Source organism: Melanostigma gelatinosum, assembly GCF_949748355.1.
Source record: "Melanostigma gelatinosum genome assembly, chromosome: 6".
Taxonomy (NCBI): domain Eukaryota; kingdom Metazoa; phylum Chordata; class Actinopteri; order Perciformes; family Zoarcidae; genus Melanostigma; species Melanostigma gelatinosum.
Window position 1 is genome coordinate 29,312,120 of NC_136639.1, and position 20,324 is coordinate 29,332,443.

A 20,324-nucleotide genomic window follows, 5' to 3' on the forward strand; every position below is an offset into this window, starting at 1 on the left:
TGGCTTCATGTAGGTGATCTCCACCTCAGTCCATACAGCTCTGGAAGTGTCAGTCAAGCTCCACACCTTCTCCTGGGCCACGTTGTTCTCGTCATAAATGTAGAGAAACAGAGCATTGTCTAGTTTCCTAAAGCCATGCAGCAGGTAGTAGAACCTCAGGCAGTATTTGTGGTTCCCCGGTAACAATGGACCATGAAGCCGACCCACATAGCCGGGCTGCGAGGTGAAACGAGTGTTTGCCAGGAGGAAACAGCCTAAGAGAGATGAGAGAAAGATCCTCATTAACAACAGAGGTGGCAGTGTTCGTTTGACTACGTGCAAAGTGAAACAAGCTGTCCATCATGAGGCAGAAAGTGAGGAAACCAACTGTCTTGCCTCGTGGGCAACCCCAAGGAAAGGGAAGTCAGTGGCAAAATGTCTTTAACCTGCATTCTCTCTAGTGTCCACCAGGGGGCGACTCCTCTGGTTGTATAGAAGTCTATGAGAAAATGACTCTACTTCTCTCTTGATTTATTCCCTCAGTAAACATTGTAAACATGAGTTTATGTCTCAATCTCTAGTTTCAAGTCTTCTTCAATACAGCATGATGTTCATTTAGTACATTATGGTCCATTTAGAGTCACACAGACCATAAAGCAGGTGATGCTTTAGGGCGGGGCTACACGCTGATTGACAGGTCTCTACCACAGCGTTGTCCTGTCGGGAGTTTTTGTTTTACATCAATGTGTTTTCTCGGGATGTCTTTGACCACAGAAATGCTAAGTCAACGAACACTCATTTGTTAAGTCGAGGACTTCACTGTCAGCTTGTTTTTCAGAGATTTGCTCATTTGTTTCTTGGGAATAAGTCATTCAGCGGGTGTGCAGTGAGACTCACCTGCTCCTGTGGTATGGTCTCCTATCCTGTAGGCATTAGGCTTCACTGAAACTCTGCTCCACACCTTACTCTCTGTCCTCTCCTGATAGTACAGACACAGCCCATTCTCAAAGTCACAGCTGGCTATGGAGGGGTCAACGGTGGGCTCTGGGACACAAGATGCAACATCTTTAACACCAGAGGTCAGGGATATGAAACGGGTGCATGGATGTGATGGTATAACAGACATAAACATGTACATGGACATTCATCGTAGTGTCTCTGGTCACTGCTGTATTTGAAAAATGATTTTGCAGTTCGATGATTGGTGAATATTGACCATCGTGAGTGTGACGGCCGCTCATCCCGTCTAATCAACCGTTACGGAGGAAGCAGCTGCTATTGGAGCGATCAGTGAGCAGCGTGTCCAGCGGCGTTATCAGATCTACGGAGCGGACGTCTGAAGCCACGGTTAGAGGCTTTAGGGAGGGTGATGGACACAAAACGGAGGACTTTCCTGTCCTTATCAATGCTTATTTTGTTCTGCACAACTATTGTGAAGTCCTCAGATAAAATGTGAAGGAAAAAAAGCAGCAAATGCTCTCCAGTAGGACAGAGACTTCAGCCACCAGCAGAGCTACGAGTGAGATCTACGGACAACAACAAAACCGAGGGAACGAGTGAGAGACGTGTGTTGACCACATTTATGGATCATAATCTAGTAAACCTTTATTACGTGTAAGTGTTGATTTTAAAGTGAATAGAGAGAGAGAGAGAGAGAGAGAGAGAGAGAGAGAGAGAGAGACCTGCAGTGCTGTAACTAAGTCTGAAAAATAAAACTTCTAAAACTTTACACGAAATGTGTCTGTTTGAGTTCATGGAGGAAGATTTGAGAGCAGATCTTAAGTATCAAACACGACCGTTCATTATTAAAGACTACTTTATTACTCAATCTACTTCCTGTTTACATCGGCACCCCCCTGCATGCGCAGTGTACGTGAAGAGTCACGTGATATCGGTTTTAGTCTGGACGGAGATCGGATTGGAAAACGATGCTGAAACGCCGTGTGAACGGAGATCGTTTTGGTTTAAAACTCTGTTTTGTGGTGTGGACATGACCGTAGTCACATGGATTACATGGACAGATAGCAGAAAACCGATCCTAACATTTATATTTAACCCTTTATGTATGTTGTGTGCTGACTCGAACCTGCCATTAGTCCTGTTTCCATTCATTAGTCAAACTAATTTCGAGCAAACCTTGTTGCAAAAATGTTGCAAAAAAGAAGACAGGTTTGGAGCCAATAAACTTGGCTACGCAAAGCAAAGTTTGGTGAGAAGTCGGCGGTATAGGCTATGCTCTACGCTGGTACTGCCCAATATTCCCGAAACCCAATATTATTCCTACGGAAATTGCCTCAATAGAAACACTGCTCATGCCTCTTTCCTTTGCCCCCCCCCCCCCCCCCCCTTCTTTTTCATCTCATATTTCGTCCCGGGGTCTCGGCCGGCATGCGGAACAGTCTGTGATTGTGGTCAACCTTTACCCCCCTAAGTCACCTGTGTCAGTGTGGCAGAATTCAGGAGAAAAGGAGATGTCATCTATGGCCACGTATCCACCTCTGGCACTGTTGAAGGCCACCTCAAACACCACCTGGTAACATACACAGACATCAACAGTAACCATTAACAGATGGGCAACCAGCAATGTATGACTTCGGCTCTAATCCATGCATCTACCCGTCTAAGTCTACGACTCATTAATCCCGGGAACATCCGTTGTGAATTGTTACAAAGACATGTTGTGGGAGCATGACACATACTGATCGATAAGACAGCTGTTGAAGCCAGACAGTGACATCAGTGTAGAGTTACATTCAGAAACATGGGTTAGTCAGCGGAGTGCTGCTTGATGGGAAAGCTCTCTACGACTCTTGGCTCGATTGGACTGGGGAACTGACCCAGTTAGTCATGCTATGCAAGCTTCTTTCCACAGCCACAGCAGCAGGCTGTGGGAGGCGTTCTGGCTGAAAGCACAGGGAAAGGAAACCGTGGAGTCAAAGAGAACACCCATTTGACAGTGCAGTGGAAAGCCACAGAGAGCTTCCATCCACTCAGCTGCACACACAAGAATGAGACAGTGAAGTTTAGTTTTTCTTTGGTAATATTCAGAAAAATATGGTCTTTCTGCAGTGTAAGAAAGACACAATAGGCTCACAGCAATATCTGCCTATACAGCAGTGCACATGTCTGAAAAACACACTGGACTAATAAACACTTGAAATAAGTTACAAATAAAATGAGTTTGCAGCAACCATCTCTCACAAACCTACTCAGCAGAAACACACTTCTGAAAGCTGAGAGGAAATATGCCGGAAAACATATGCCAAATATGTAGATTTCCATACCGGATCGTTCGAGGCTGTGTTTACAAACTAGATGGAAATAGATGATCTGCAGTGGCGAGCCCTAAGGGAACAGCCAAAAGAAGAAGAAGCCACACTGAAGGAACGAGTCGAAGCGCCTTGGTCACAGCGCAGGTCACATTATTGCTAGTTCCTGGGATTGATTCCAGCCTTTACTTGCTGCATGTCATATCCCTCTCCACTCTGCCTCTATCTATCATAAACACGACCAGACGCACGACCACACGCACGACCACACGCACGACCACACGCACGACCAGACGCACGACCACACGCACGACCACACGCACGACCACACGCACGACCAGACGCACGACCACACGCACGACCACACGCACGACCAGACGCACGACCACACGCACGACCACACGCACGACCACACGCACGACCACACGCACGACCACACGCACGACCACACGCACGACCAGACGCACGACCAGACGCACGACCACACGCACGACCACACGGACGACCACACGGACGACCAGACGCACGACCACACGCACGACCACACGCACGACCACACGCACGACCACACGCACGACCAGACGCACGACCAGACGCACGACCAGACGCACGACCAGACGGACGACCAGACGGACGACCAGACGCACGACCAGACGCACGACCAGACGCACGACCACACGCAAGACCACACGCACGACCACACGCACGACCACACGCACGACCAGACGCACGACCAGACGCACGACCACACGCACGACCACACGCACGACCACACGCACGACCACACGCACGACCAGACGCACGACCACACGCACGACCAGACGCACGACCAGACGCACGACCAGACGCACGACCAGACGCACGACCAGACGCACGACCAGACGCACGACCAGACGGACGACCAGACGCACGACCAGACGCACGACCAGACGCACGACCAGACGCACGACCAGACGCACGACCAGACGCACGACCAGACGCACGACCAGACGCACGACCAGACGCACGACCAGACGGACGACCAGACGGACGACCAGACGCACGACCAGACGCACGACCAGACGCACGACCAGACGGACGACCAGACGGACGACCAGACGCACGACCAGACGCACGACCAGACGCACGACCAGACGCACAACCACACGCACAACCACACGCACAACCACACGCACAACCACACGCACAACCACACGCACAACCACACGCACAACCAGACGCACAACCAGACGCACAACCACACGCACAACCACACGCACAACCAGACGGACAACCACACGCACAACCAGACGCACAACCAGACGCACAACCAGACGCACAACCACACGCACAACCAGACGCACAACCAGACGCACAACCACACGGACAACCACACGGTTTCACAGATGGTGAAACACCTGCAGCAAACTGTTGTGATTTTCCATTTGCAGCAAAAAGCACTTTACAGGTTTCATCGAACAGTACTGTGTTATGTTTATCGTTATTGAATCACAAAGTTGTCATGCTGAAAGCTTGCAAGAGAAAAGCAGCAGACAAGATACATAACTCCTGTTTGGGTGGTGCATTTGCAGAATTTGTGGTCTCAGTCTGTACTTACATATACATCTGAATCAACACTGGACTGTGCGGGGCTACGGAAAAAAAGAATCAGTTGCGATTCCCAACAGTGGAGTTTTTCAGCTGCTGCAGTCTGACAAACTCCTCCACATTCAAAAGGCCAACACAGAAAGGCTGAGCATGAGCTTTTCTCCGCAGGCCATAAGGATCATCTATGTGGAGGCTGCCAGGGGTCAGGGCAATGACCTCTGCTAACTACTGCACAATTGGTCAAGATCGGTGCAGCAGAGGCTGAGATATCCTGGCTGTGGGAAGTCCTTATGGGTCAAGTTCAAACAACACCAACATGGATCCTACATTTCCCATGATGCAACTTGAGAGAAGATGTCTACAACCAGATTGGTTCACAAGTAGCCAGTTTACAAGCTAATTTGATAGCCGTTGGGTTCCCGGATTGCGTTTCGGCCTCTTTGCTCTCCACACGGACCGCTAATCTGCATTCAACTACATTCCTGTTCCCTACTACTTGGAAAGCAAACAGAAACCTGAAAGCTTCAGTTACCAAAACGTTGTCCCGTTGCCATCAGACTCTGCATATGAGTACAGAAGTCATTATACTTTATATGCATTGGTTAGACCATTTCACAACAGACATTTTGACCTGAAAAACACAGGTACCAGTGATGTCACTGTTTCCAGATCTCATCTAGTAACCTGGTGAGTAGAACGTCATCCTAACTGACACAAATGATCCAACAAGCTACAAAAAGTTTGACTAAGCTGGTATTGACCTTTAAAGAAAACCCATTCATCCTGTTTCCACAAATCATAGGTCGACTGACTGTAATTGTGAATGCTAGCTCCAGTACTGACCTCCAGCGGGTGTGGGGCCTTGATATCAACGCTGACTTGAGTCCAGCCACTGGTAGCATACACCCCTGGCCTCCAGATCTCCTCATAGTGGCCCAGCTGGTCTCTGGTGAAAACTGAGAAGATGTTTCCCCTCTCCTGGTCTCTGTTGTAGTAGAAGGACAGGCAGCCGGCTATGGGAACCGTGGTCATGGGTGAGGTCAGCTTGGCTACTTCCTGGAAGTGCTTGGCGTACACAGAGTCCACATACATGTAGTGGCCTGGAGCAGTGGAAGATATAGATGAGCCGAACATTATGGGCTGACACAGTCATATTTACAGGATGTGTGTGGTTTTACAAGTAGCAACAACATATGAACTCATGGATTGTTACTCTGACTCAGGTTTAGTGAGTCACACACACCCCCATCAGTGTTTGGAGATGAAACAGATGTTTTGCATTGACTATGTCGTTGTTTTTAAAGACATAAAGCAGAGATGGATAACCACAAGGTCAAACCCTGCAGGTCTTCATCCAAACAATAGAGCAGTTCATTTCATTGGCCAGCACGCCTTCCTGATTACACATTCTGTCTCCAGGACCATAAATCCATGTTAAGTACAGAGCCTTTACATGCAGCTGGATCCTGGATGTTTCAAACTGGTAGACCATGAACCGTTGGAATATTTTGTTGTCCACATAGATTTGGAGTTTTTTAACAGGATTTTGCCTCATTTAAGTTTAACATTATTTAAATGCAGCAGAAAGTGCAACTGCAACTGGCCTCATCAACCCCCAGTGGCACGGAGCCTTCCCCCTCCCGTAGACGCTCCACGTTGCAGTAATGCCTTCACATCTGTCAGCACGCCTTTGAGACGATCTCACGGTAGAGTGCATAACCTTTATATACTTCGTACTGCGAGACCTTCGCCCATTCCTTGGACAATTTTACAGATTTCTGCACAAAACTACCACTTCTAAAAACTTTCATTTTAATTCACATATATTCTACGTATTTTTCAGAGGATATTTTTTCATATTATAATTGCATTTTTCTTCTGTTATATATTTATGTTTCTTGACTTTTGCAATACTTGCTTATTTTAATTTTATTTTAAATTGTCTTATTATGTTTATGTTATGCACCAACACACCAAAGCAAATTCCTTGTACCCGACAACCTGCTTGGGAATAAACCTGATTCTGAAGTGATTTACAGAGTAATGAAGTTAACAAAGAAAACACAACAGTAATTAAATCCATTGCTGAAAACACTTTGATAAGAAATGAAGATGAGGCATATCACAAGTCAAATATTACAAAAAAACAAGCACAGTTCCAGAAACATATTTCTGTTTTTTATCTTAAACGTCTCTTAGCTTTGGCCATGATGCAAACCTGCTTCACTGCACCAACTTGGCGATTGACTGTTGATGAGCGCCACCTTTTCATGTTTCGTGAGATTTGATCGTCAGCACAGCTGATGAAACCAAAGAATACGCTTGATTACAACGTAGTAGGTGTTGTTACACTGTCAGGTGTTATAATGAAGATTGTTCACGAGGACTTTTTGAGTTGTTGATAAATATGTTTGCTCGGGAATCTCTTCATTAGCTCCTCCAGAAATCAAGCCATGCAGGTAAACTGTTATGATGCAGCAACACGCCCAAAGCATTGCTTCAACACTGTTCCTTTATTTCCTCATCTCATGAGCAGAATGAACACTGTGGTCGCCCGGTCTGTCACATCGCAGCACTGTCCAGCATACTGCACAATAATAACCAGTTGGGAGCTGCAGACGTAAACAGCTAACCCCACCGGTGACAAAAGGAAGCTGTATATTTAGCCACATTTTGGCAGAAATATGTGTTTGGAGAGTTTGGGAGACACTGATCATAGAAAACGACAGAGGAGAAGTGATGCAGAATGTGTTTGAAAGGTTTCTATAGACATTTAGAAACTTTGAAGCTTTTGGAATCCATTGAAAGTTATGGATGCAGGTTATGACTGTTACTATATATACATATCCAATATATATATATACACACGCATACAGACCAACTGTGCTGGTGCAATAAAGCTGCCCATGAACAGTTGTTGACGTGCATGAATGTGCCATGTATGCGTTTGTGTGTGTGTACAACTCGCACAGCCATTTTTGTGAGGACCAATTGGAGTTTTAGACCTTCAGAGAGGACATTTTTGGACAGTTCGGGCATTTTGGGTGGTCAAAGGCCCGTTTGAGAATTCACTTGGTTTTGGATTAGAATCAGATTTAGGTAAGGAAACGGGTTGGGGTCAGTTGCATTGGTTAAGGGTTAGGGTAATGGGCTAGGGAATGCATTATGTCAATGAGTGTCCTCACAAAGAAGTACAAGGTTGTATGTGTGTGGACCGAAACACGTTTGTACGACATTTTTGGAAAGTGATGACATTCTGGCAGGTCCTCACGTGTTTTTAAGTTGAGGTTAGGTTCAGGGCAATGTTTGGGGTTAGGCATTTAGCTGTGATGGATAGGGTTAGGGGAAGGAGCTAGGGAATGCATATCAGTGAGGGTCCTCACAAAGAAAGAAATACAGGGATGTGTGTGTGTGTGTGTGTGTGCGTACGTATATACCTCTCTGGTTATTGTTGGTGTGGTTTACAAGCAGGTTAGACTCAGGCTCTCTGGCCACACTCCCCCCAACGTACCAGTTGACATTTGGGTTCCAGCTGTTACTGTAGCCGCACAGGTGATGCTCCTCAAAATTACACTCTGGTAACAGCAAGAGCAAAGACAACCATGATTCCTTACTCAATCTTAAATATGTTGTATGAATAAATACAGTTTCACATCAGGCTGTACTGCCAAGGTGAGAAATCTCACTTCATATAACACACTGACCTATACAGTAACCAGGAACAATGTGAATTTCAAAGATGGCCACGCTGTTACCCGAGCCACGTTCAGGTCGACCCTCCAGCAAAATCTGTGGAAGTGAAAAAGAGAACTTCAAAGTAAAAATCACATCAAGTTTCATATCACGATGATTGACATTCCTATCGAGAATCATTCGAGGCACAGGAGCTGCAATTATATTTATATATATATGATATAATTTGATTATTATTACTAATGCATTAATGTGGAGACAGAACTTTATTGTTGTACTTGGTTTAGGTGGAGCTGAACTACTTTATTCTTCATATCTTTTGTATCTACAAAATGTATACAATTTGAGTTGCTGTGAAGTAAATTGGAAAAGCTTTTGTATACAATGTGTACTTCAGTAGAGACTTGAGTAAATTCAATTCGTCACATTCCACATTACATTACCTTTCTGTCAGATTAAATACCTCAGGTCATGTATTTGAGGGTGGGCAGTGGGTGAGGGTTAAGTAGAAGCCACAGTACACCCACCTACCAACCACCACTACACTGCTGACAGGTGATATATGCGTAGCATTTTGACATAATGCAGCTTCCCCTTGTTTTCCCCTTGACAGAATACCTGCATTTTAAGACCTACCGGTAGGTGTTCTAGAAGAATGGAAAAAGCATGTCAGAGATATAAGGGTGTGTATAAACATGTGGGCATGGCCCAAGTGGCAACCGCCGTGTCTGAAAAGTGAAGGCAATGCATAGGTGCCTTAAACCTGCATTCTCTCTACAAGGGGCGACTTCTCTGGTTGCAAAACAAAGTCAGATTGTATAGAAGTCTATGAGAAAATGACTCTACTTCTCTCTTGATTTATTACCTCAGTAAACATTGTAAACATGAGCGTGGTCATAATTGCTAGTTTCAAGCTAGCTAGCATTAGCTGCTAATGGTACCTGGGCCTGCTGGGTCTCGCTCTTCCCCCGCTTTACCCTATTGTACAAATATGGTCACTTCTGGTTCCGAAAAACCAACATGGTGACAACCAAATTGCCAGACACAAAGGCTTCGAAACAGTAGTCCACAAACCAATGGGTGACGTGACAGTGACTGCGTCCACTTCTTATATACAGTCTATGGCATGACTTGAATCATCTCCTGTACATCAAATCTTATCCCACAGCATGTCAAAACGATGTAAATGCCCACTAAGTCAGAAATGCTGATCTGCCATTACAAGTCTAGGGAACGAGTTCTGACTAACTTACAAACCTAATGAGTTCATATCTGCCAAAAGACAGACGACCCTTCCAGTCAGTGCCTTGGAGCACACTGGCCAGTAATGCAAGTAGGCCTCCTCATCCTAGAGCTATAAACGCTGGCAAACATTTAAAGGCTGACAGTTATCTTGAATTACTACTGCCATTCCATTACTTAAAGTACCAACATGATGTAGTTCTGTTTTCCCCTCATAACTCAGCATGGCATGTGGAACAACCTCACTGCCTCCATTACAGAGTTTCAAGTTAACACATTTTTTTCTTTCTCAGATTTCTGTATATTCACTTGAAGAATTGTTCCCAAACAAGACTGGATGGAGGAGGCAAGTGCTCTTATTGACAATAAGGAAGCTGGTTCAATTTAGAAAGAGGCTTAGATCAGGGGTTCTTAACCTTTTTGACCTCGGGGCCCAACTTTTCAAGTACAAAGTGTCCCGGGGCCCACTCTGACTATATGCATCAAAAGTGTCAGACAACCTGTAGGTCATACAGAAACAGAGCAGTGGGCCTTTGGAGTCAGTAAAAATTTAAGATTTTTGTCCGCATAAAATAAAAAAGTATCATTCAGTATAAATAACTGCCGGTGGCTGTATCTGTACAGGTAAAGGACTGTATAGGGCTGTAACTACACTATCAGTGAACCACTGCCTCAAATTTGAAGAAGATTGGACAAAGTATGACCATTCTACAGAGTTTCTTCATGAAGAGATCCAGGCGGAGCTCTAAAAGGACATTTGGAGACCCAAATGGACACATGGTAACCACATGATATTCTGACACACTAAAGGTGTTTCTCCCTTTATATTTTGATATTATATTATTTTCCTTTTATTTTTAGCCTTTGCAAATTGCAAAAACGATGTGTATATGATCGAAGACATGGTGTGTGAGTAGCGGACTTGCTGTGCTTAACGGCTGCGACCGAGCGCACGAACGAGAATGAGAATAGCTCAGTTACGCAAACGTTGGTTGACGGCTTATGGAAGAGGAGGATAAGGTTTGTACTATAAGTACTAGCGTTTTCTGAAGGCAGTAGCTCCATGGTAACATCCGCTAGCATGTTGTCGGGTCTGTAATGTGTCTTTTTCCGTCGAAATGCTGCAAGATACGACTTGCAGCAGTTATGGCGACTTTGGACAGTGTGTGTGTGGGCTCCTTTTGTGGAGAAACCATAAGAAATGAAAGAAAATCGATGATTTCTTTGCAAAGATGAGGATTTTGGGCATGCTGGGATACCAAACACGGACATGTTTTGTGACGTATTTGCGCAAACAAGCCGTAGGAACGGAAGGGGATCGAGGATGCCGGTGTTGAACAGGCAAAACCCTTGTTAAATAAATGAGATGATACAATGTGATGATCACAAAGACATTGATTATCATGTGTATGTAAACCTGCATACACAACAAGAAGCCCAACAGACTTTCCCACGAGCGTTGGATGTTTCGTCGCTTGGTGTCGCTTTATTTCTGAAGGCTTCAGAGCTTCGTTTGATAGCATTAGCTCACATTCCACACACTGAGCACTCGGCTCTGCCTCGTTGCCTCCGTTCACAAAGCCGTACTTAAGAAAGTCAGGGTTGTACTTGCGCACACATTTAGACTTTTGGGGGGTATGGCACCACTGTCGTCTTCATTTTTTCTTTTTACTAACTTATCCATAACTTTCGCTACAGGCTAGCGGCTAGCTGAGTGTCTTCTTCTGCTTATTGCAGCTTATTAAACAACTGACTTACGCATTACCACCACCAGGTGGTGGGAAGCTATATTGTAACTGAGCGTCTCATGGATAACAGTGATATCTCTGGTGTCTTCAATTGGCAACCTATGCGGTCCCGCGGCCCTCGCGGCCCACAGGTGCAAAACTGAAAGTTTTTCGCGGCCCTCTAGGTGGCGCTCGCGGCCCATGATTGGGCCGCGGCCCTATGGTTAAGAATCACTGGCTTAGATGACATCATTGCTTTTTTACAGTACTTGTGGGCCTTGGCCTCAAACTCACTCTGTATTTAAGGAGGGTCAGCTTTCTATAAATTTAGATTTGCAGGCAAAACTTTATTTATATAACAACTTTTTTTTCTGCTGTCACACCACAAACCAACCACCTTTGCCTGTGCTCAAATGAACAAGAGTGTCATGTGCTATATACTGTACACCCTCAACGAAAGGTGAACCCATCTTTGTCATGTTTCTTTGATAAAATAGACAGTAGCAAAATCAATGTTCAATTGAACTCATCAAATAAAAACTAAACATAAATTGTACACAAACATATGACAGATCAGACACAGAGCAGTTTTGAACACCACTTTCCAAGATCTTCAGCACTTGTTTACTACTTCCTGCTTTCTTATGCTGCGTTCACACCGGTCGCGTTGATTTTTTGACGCGCGTCGAGATTACATACAAAGTCTATGCACAGACGCGATGAGAGTGGCGCGCCTCGATTTTGCGATCCCGCGGCGCGTTGGACGCGTTATTGCAGTGCGGTGGACGCGGTGGACGCGTTGGACGCCGCAAAATCGCCAACGCGCGAGTTGAAATTTTTCAACTTCAGCGACATAATCGCGTGACGCTGTGGCGCGATAGCCTATCAGCGTTGAGTTGCTCCCCCTGTCGTCACTGGCTTCCTGCCGTTGTTGAATCAGGAAATAAATCCTGTCGCCGTCTGTGTTCACCCAGAGCGCTACGATACCTCATATCAATAGAGACCGGACCAAACTATGTGTATGCATGTGTGTGTGTAAACCATACGGTACAAACAATAAATAGACGCTGCCGTATTTACGTCTACGTGACGTTATTGAGTGCTGGTGGAGCTGCTACGATGTTAGCATAGCCTAGCACCGATCCATCAGAGCTCCATTGAGAAGACCAGTAACCTACAAATCGGTATCATTACGTAGTTATTTCGGAGTCCCTTTTTGTCGGAGAAGACAAGTACAAATCGGCATCATTACGTAGTTATTTCGGAGTCCCTTTTTGTCGGAGAAGACAAGTACAAATCGGCATCATTACGTAGTTATTTCGGAGTCCCTTTTTGTCGGTTTATTGCCGTTGAATCACAGCCAAATCAGTTTATTTTGTGTTCCTACAGCTGTAGTAAACAGCGACCGGTGGCTTGCTAGACACAGTGAATACAGCTCGATACAATCCACGGAGCTCCTCTGAACAATATTATGAACCAGACATGACGGCGTTTGGCATTCCGATGTTTGAGGGACTTCCACAACACGTACAAAGCAGCAATTGTCCTTATTCCTGTCATGGTTGACGGCGGAAAACAATGGCGGCCAGATCGAGGCTTCCAGGACGATAAACCACGCCCCCTCTCCGGCGCTACGAGATTTTGCGGCGACCGGTGTGAACACGACCGGCGGCGCGTTGGACGCTTTTTTGCAGTGCGTTGGACGCTTTTTTGCAGTGCGTCAAAAAATCAACGCGACCGGTGTGAACGCAGCATTACAGTGCAGACGCTTTGCTGCTTGCTCTTGCCTCTTCTTACATTTTACTGCTAATATTCTTGTTTTTCTTCTTGTTTTTCTCATTCAAATAGCCAGATATATCACATGTATCACTCTTCAACGTTTGAGTGAAGACGAATCCAGAAAGTCGTCGAGCTATTTGGGTTGTTAGCTGATGCTAACTAGCAGCTAAGCTAAAGCTAAGTAGCAGCAAGATGCCTCCCTTCTCCACGGACGACTACCACAACTTCCTACAGAAGATTGCAGTCTTGGAAACAAAAATCCACCGACTGGAAGTGAACGTGGAGGTAGATGGACTGTGTGGGAATGATACCACTTCACCATGGACTCAAAACACTGGACAAATGCTAGCTAAGACACAGCTAACTAGCACAACCAGGCCTACCAAGAAACAGGAGGAGAGAGCAGATAATGAATCTTCAAATGGTAGTCCTCCCTGGAACTCTCTCGGTGCAAAGCCGAAGAGAAAATATGTGGGAGGACGACTAACAGGCAGAGCCCAGCGCCCTGAGATTTGTGATGCGACTGGCTGGCCTGCACTAGCACACGGGCAGAACTCCTCCTCAACCCCTGCACCCAGACGGACAAAGCCAACGACAGCTGAGGAAAGTAAAACCTGCAAAACACCTCCACAACAACCAAGCCTACAACTTCTAAACAGGTTTGCTCCATTGTCGCAGGATCCGAAATCTCCATCCATGACCTGGATAAGCAGCTATCTCCTCAAAGCAGGGTAAGAACTGAGAGTCAATGTGACAGTAAAAGGCCGCAGGCAAAGCTTGTGACTGGGCCTGAGACTCTGATTGTTGGTGACTATGATGTAAAAGATGTCAGAACAATGTGCAGCAAGAATACCAAAATACTCTGCTTTCCGAAAGATATGGTCTCTGACATGAGAGACAAAATCCTGGACATCGTGGCTGACTATCCCACAGCGAAAAACATCATGGTGCATACAGGAAGCTGTGATATTGTGAAACAACAGTCTGAAGTTGTGAAGCGAGACTTTATTGATCTGTTAAACACAGTCAGCTCTGTCAAGGCTGAGGTGTTTATCAGTGGCCCTCTCCCACCAGTCAGAGGAGGAGATGAAGGATTCAGCAGGCTGTTTGCACTGCTCTACTTTCTGTTCCCAGAGTCAGAACTAAACATGGAGAAGCAGCGTTCAGTTTTTCTGCTCCACATATCTGGAACAGTCCCAGAAAGCTGCAGGTCTGCTGAGACCCTCAGCTCCTTTAAATCAAAGACTGAAGACTTTTCTGTTTGCTGCTGCCTTTACTTGAACCACATTCAAGGATATAAATCAATTTCTTGCATTTTACTACTGTATTTTATTTATTACACTGCTTGTTTTTAATGTTTCAATGAATGTTCTTAATTGTTTTAAAATCTCTTTTTATTTTGCCTTATGTTTTGATGCTTTTAATGGTTTTATGTGAAGCACTTTGAATTGCCTTGTAGTTGAAATGTGCTGTACAAATAAACTTGCCTTGTGGTAGAATTATTGTCATGGCAACAGGTGCACTGATCAAAACTATGTCTGATATTTAAAATTCTGATATGCAATAGGGCAACAAATTCAACCAAACAGGGATCACTTTGATCATGGTCTTTACAGCCGTTCCTACCTGGTAAGGGATTGTGGTGTTTGGTAGGTCCACACTAGCAATGAGCCAGCTGTCAGAGGCTCTGTTGGCAGTCCACAATCGGTAGTCAAAGTTATCCCCATCTGGTCTGAGGTGGAGCTGCAGGGAACCCCCTCCAGTGATCTGGTATACCAGCCTCACGCAGCTCCAGTCCTGCTGGTCGAGAAGTGGACTGACAAGAACCGCCTGCTCCTGGTCGTTTAAGAAGGCTGAGTCCACTGTTATCAAATGCCCTATGACAACATCACCAAAATATATCATGTTAATGTACAGTACATATCTTTATTTATGGGCGGAGACCTGTTGTGGTTGCAGATATGATTTTTTACTTATTAATTTGTCATCTGGTGGCTATTTTGTACAATATGTAAAAATAACGAAGGTGATCATATTTATATTCATATTTTGTTCAAGTCGAGGGAACTTTGTCATTGTTTTTTGTTGATCAGAAATGTTCTGTTATTTTAGCAGATTAAAACATATATGCCAGAAAACCCATTCGTCACAAACTGCTCCATCTTGTTTTCCCTGCAGCCCTACACGTTTGCCTTGGAGGAGGCTACGGTAGCCTTCACCATCAACCACCTGACAGGCAGGGCATGACTGTGGGGCACTGCTGAATGGGAGAGGCCCACGCCAGCCTACTCTTCCTTCCTGGCTTTTTCTGCAGAGCTACACAAGGTGTTCGGGGTGGTCTCCAAGGGCCCTGATCCTACCGGGGGACTTATGGATCTGTGTCAGGGAGACTGGACAGTTGCAGACTATGCCATTGAGTTTCGCATGAGAGCACTCCTTAGCGACTGGAACTCTGCAGCTCAGTGTGATGCGTTTTTGGCTGGGCTAGCTGAGTATATTAAAGATGAAGTGGTTTATTTTAATTAGCCTGCCGACCTGGATGGCTTAGTTGAACTGACTTCCCGAGTGGACAGACGCATCCAGGCAAGGTGGCAGGAGCGACGCAAGGGGGACAAGGATCACCGCTCTTCTAACCGGCCTCGAGGTCCTCCAGCAGCTACCAGCATCACCCCAGGGCCTCAACCTGGGGGCGTTGAACCCATGCAGGTGGGGCGCACCAGTCTCACTCTAGAGGAGTGTGAGCGTCGCCGCCGGGGAAATCTCCGCCTGTACTGTGGCCAGGCTGGTTACTTTATATCCCGGTGCCCAGCGAAAGGCACGGCTCATCAGTAGTAGGGGAGGTACTGGTGAGCCAAACCACAAGACTCTCCCCAACCAAAGACCCCTGTGCCACGTTCAGCTTCTGCTCGCGAATGGATCCCAGACCCTCACTACTTTCATTGACTCTGGCACTGACTACAGCATCATTGATGAGGACCTAGCCCTTCAGCTGGGTATCGACCAGGTACCCCTGCCATGCCCTGGTCCTGCCAGCACCCCGGATGGTCACTTACTGGGGACAGTGACTCACCAGACCACGGCAGTCCATATGCTCCTGTCTGGTAACAACCATGAGACTATCCGGTTTCTTATCCTGTGGTCAGGTATTCAGTAAGGCCAAGGCCTCATGTCTGCCTCCACATTGCCCCTACGATTGTGCCATTGACCTGCAACCAGGCACCACTCCACCCAGAGGCCGCCTGTATTCCTTACCTGCACCTGAAAGACAGGCCATGGAGGCGTACATAAATTCCTCTCCAGCTGCTGGGATCATCCGTCCCTCTTCTTCACCTGATGGTGCGGGGTTCTTCTTTGTGAGGGAGAAGGACAAGTTACTGAGGCCTTGCATTGACTGCAGGGGCCTCAACGACATTACCATTAAGAACCGCGAGCCACTCAGACCCTGACTCACGTACAGCTGCAACGATTCCTGGGGTTTGCTAACTTCTACCGGAGGTTCATCCGCAGCTTTAGCACCGTGGCTGCCCCGCTCATGGCCCTTACCTCATCCAAAGTGGTGTTCCAGTGGTCCCCCTCGGCTGAGGAGGCCTTCCAGAACTTTAAGGCCCGGTTTACTTCTGCCCCTATCCTCCAAGCCCCTGACCCTCCAGAGAGTTGTGGAGGTGGATGCCGCCGATGTTGGGGTGGGAGCCATCCTATCCCTGCGGGCTGCCAATGACCAGAAGCTCCAACCCTGCACCTTCTTTTCTAGGCGGCTCTCACCAGCTGAAAGGAAATATGACATTGGTAACCGAGAGCTGCTAGCTGTTAAGCTGGCCCTTGAAGAGTGGTGCTACTGGCTTGAGGGGACCAGTCTGCCGTTTTTGGTATGGACTGATCACAAGAACCTCGAGTACATTCAGTCCGCCAAAAGACTGAACTCTCTGCAAGCCAAATGGTCCCTGTTTTTTTTACCTGATTCAACTTTTCCCTCTGTTACTGGTCCGGTACCCGCAACGTCATGCCTGATGCACTGTCCTGCCAGTTTGTAAGTAAGGGGGATTCCACCCCTGGGAATGACAATATCCGTTCTGCCCCAGTCTTGGTTACTTCAGTCGCCTGGGAGGTAGAGGAGAGAGTCGCCCTGGAGGACCAGCCCGGTCCTAGCGCCTGCCCTCCTGACCGCCTGTTTGTCCCTCAGACCCTGAGGTCCGATGTCCTCCAGTGGGCCCACAGCTCCAGACTCACTTGCCACCCAGGGAGCCAGCGGACTAGGGATGCTCTGCAGCAGAGGTTCTGTTGGGCTACTCTGGAGAAACACACCCAGGAGTTCATCAATGCCTGTCCTGTCTGCAATCAGCACAAGCCATCCCACCAGGCTCCCGCTGGTTTCCTGCAACCTTTGCCTGTGCCCCATCGGCCCTGGTCCCACATCTCCTTGGACTTTGTTACCAGTCTACCACTGACCAACAAACATACCACCATCCTGACAGTGGTAGATCGGTTCAGCAAGATGGCCCACTTTGTGCCCTTGCCCAAGCTCCCCTCAGCCAAAGAGACTGCCCAGCTGATCCTGCTGCATGTCTTCCGGCTCCACGGTCTCCCCACTGACGTGACCGGGGACCTCAGTGTTCTGGAGGGAGTTGGGGCCACCGCCAGCCTGTCATCTGGATTCCACCCACAATCTAACGGCCAGACTGAGCGCAAGAACCAGGAGATGGCTCTACGGTGCTTGGTCTCTAAGCATCCATCGTCCTGGTCCCAGCGGCTCCTGTGGGTGGAGTATGCCCACAACACCCTGACCAGCTCTGCTACTGGAATGTCCCCATTCCAGTGTGCCTACGGTTTTCAACCTCCACTGTTTTCGGCCCTGGAGAAGGAGGTTTCCTGGCCCTCTGCCCAGGCCTTCGCCTGCCGCTGTACCTGGGCCGAAGCCAGAGTTGCACTCCTCCTCTCAGCCACAGTGGGCAACCGCCGCCGCTCCAAAGCCCCCATCTACCAGGTTGGCCAGAAGGTGTGGCTATCGACCCGGGCCCTACCCTTGCGGGTAGTCTAAGAAGTTGGCACCCAGGTTCATTGGGCCATTCGAGATCCAGAAGTTCATCAAACCTGCAGCAGTGAGACTCAAGCTGCCCCGGACCATGCGGGTCCACCCGTCATTCCACGTCTCAAAGGTGAAGCCGGTTTGAGAGTGCCCACTGGTTCCTGCTGCACAGCCTCAGCCGCCACCACGATTCATCGATGGAGGTCACAAACCTCCAAAGTGTGTGCTGAAGGTTACGGTCTGATGGAGCCAACAGAGTCACATCATCTGCAAAGAGCAGAGATGCAATTCTGAGGTCCCCAAACCGGACCCCCACCAAGTCCAGCCAAGCCCTGCCTTCCCCTTCTGAGTCATCAATGGTTTGCCAAAACTTCCTTGAGGACAAGCGAAAGTCCTTTTCCATTCTCTCCGTGAACTCCAACATCCGCCGCAGCTTCAGGCCAACAGGTACCCGTCTGAGCAGTACATTTCGTTGAATTCAGTCATCCTATTTCCTCTCTCACATATATTAGTTTTGAGAAGTGTCACATCCCGCAAAAGGAGTGAATTTTGATGTTTTACTTTTGGATCCACCACCTTAGAACTTGGTCACATCATGGATTGAATATAGATTATGACCTAATAGGTTTTCTGTAATGTACTTAATCTACTTTTTGGATATTTAGATACATATTTGTGTATTTTTACTTTTTTAACTTTTTAAAAAAAATAAATATAACTACACAAATGTATGTCAAATGGAAATGTGCATACAGGGTATGAGACACATTGGCACTTGTCATGTTTGAGGTAATTGTTTTGAAGTAATCGGATTGGCTGTAGCTGATTTGTATTCATTGAAGGCCTCTTGATTGTTTTTTCTCACCCCTATAGTGGAACATACTTGTCTAGTCTCCACCAGCTGTGTGTCTGGGGTGTGGCATATAAAACAAATCCGTGACTGTGTCGTATTAGTGAGACACAGGCACGCCCAAGGGCCGAAATGTCATCAAAATTAAAGAAATGCAAATGGACACAGAGTGTTCGACACTTTTTTCCAACTTTCAGGTGATCAGGAACATAATGGCCATCTGTACTGCATGGCATATCAAAATCAGCTTCATCAGAAGGAGTCAGCTTTGACAGACAGAGGTGTCCCACTGTTGAAATGATGTATAGAAAGTAGTTGTACATGTTAAATGTTATGTTATGGAAGCAAAATAGCCCAAAATCTTGCATGAAAAACAATGGTTTTTGCCTGGGCTGTCACATCAAGGATACAAAATGGTAAGGTTAAGTGTCAGATACTGTATATAATAGATCACACAGCTTTGAGGTTGTGTATTACTTGGTGCCATATTATAAACTAGAGAGAGACAATGATGTATGTTCTGAAACAGATTGGTAATGACTGGAACCTTGAAATCCATCTTCCCTTTGTGTCACAGCACAGTCTTTTTCACCCATTCACCCAGGTCTAAGAGAGCAGAGAGGCAGTTTAGTGGATATAAACAGTGTTTATGGAGAGCTGGTTTAAGCGCCATCACTTCTAAATCTGGTGGGGGTGCAGGGGGGATTTGCAGTTGTATCTGAGATCCCTTATTTGGTCAGATTCAGTTCAACAAGAATCTTAGAGCAGGACAGGCAGACACAGTCCAACATGTACTGATGTATCTTAAAGAGACATACCATTGGTTTCACATGTTGAAGTCAACTAGCTGCAAATCACATGCGCAGATAACTATTCCGCAAAGCATGCAGCTCTGTTTTAAAAATTCTGAAGCCGTTTTGAAAGTTGCACCAGTTATGTAATCCATCACAGTACTCATTAAAGGGATAGTTGGGGTGTTTTGAAGTTGGGTTGTATGAGATACTTATCCGGAGTCAGAGTATTACCTCCAGTAGATGTGTTCGACACAGGAACCCTCACAGGTTCCTGTGTATCCGGGTTATACCTGGACCAGGTGTTGCCTCCTGTCGTGGTTGTGTCATACATTGCATGTGCTGTAATTCCATTGAATGTGTTGTAATTCACTATCCTGTTCT

At 46.7% G+C, this 20,324-nt stretch overlaps 1 protein-coding gene across 1 annotated transcript in view; it reads right to left on the reverse strand.

The window, feature by feature from the left end:
• The window catches only part of LOC306778728 (MAM domain-containing protein 2-like), a 35,049-nt gene that overhangs the window by 8,749 nt on the left and 5,976 nt on the right, over nucleotides 1-20,324 (reverse strand). Inside the window, exons 3-9 of the mRNA XM_079270378.1 lie at nucleotides 14,903-15,153; nucleotides 8,540-8,624; nucleotides 8,273-8,410; nucleotides 5,679-5,935; nucleotides 2,416-2,509; nucleotides 877-1,023; nucleotides 1-254 (exon numbers count right to left, since the gene is read on the reverse strand). The exon at nucleotides 1-254 is cut by the window's left edge and continues 12 nt beyond it. Coding sequence (XP_079126504.1) covers nucleotides 1-254; nucleotides 877-1,023; nucleotides 2,416-2,509; nucleotides 5,679-5,935; nucleotides 8,273-8,410; nucleotides 8,540-8,624; nucleotides 14,903-15,153 — 1,226 coding nt within the window. The remainder of the gene's footprint in view (nucleotides 255-876; nucleotides 1,024-2,415; nucleotides 2,510-5,678; nucleotides 5,936-8,272; nucleotides 8,411-8,539; nucleotides 8,625-14,902; nucleotides 15,154-20,324) is intronic.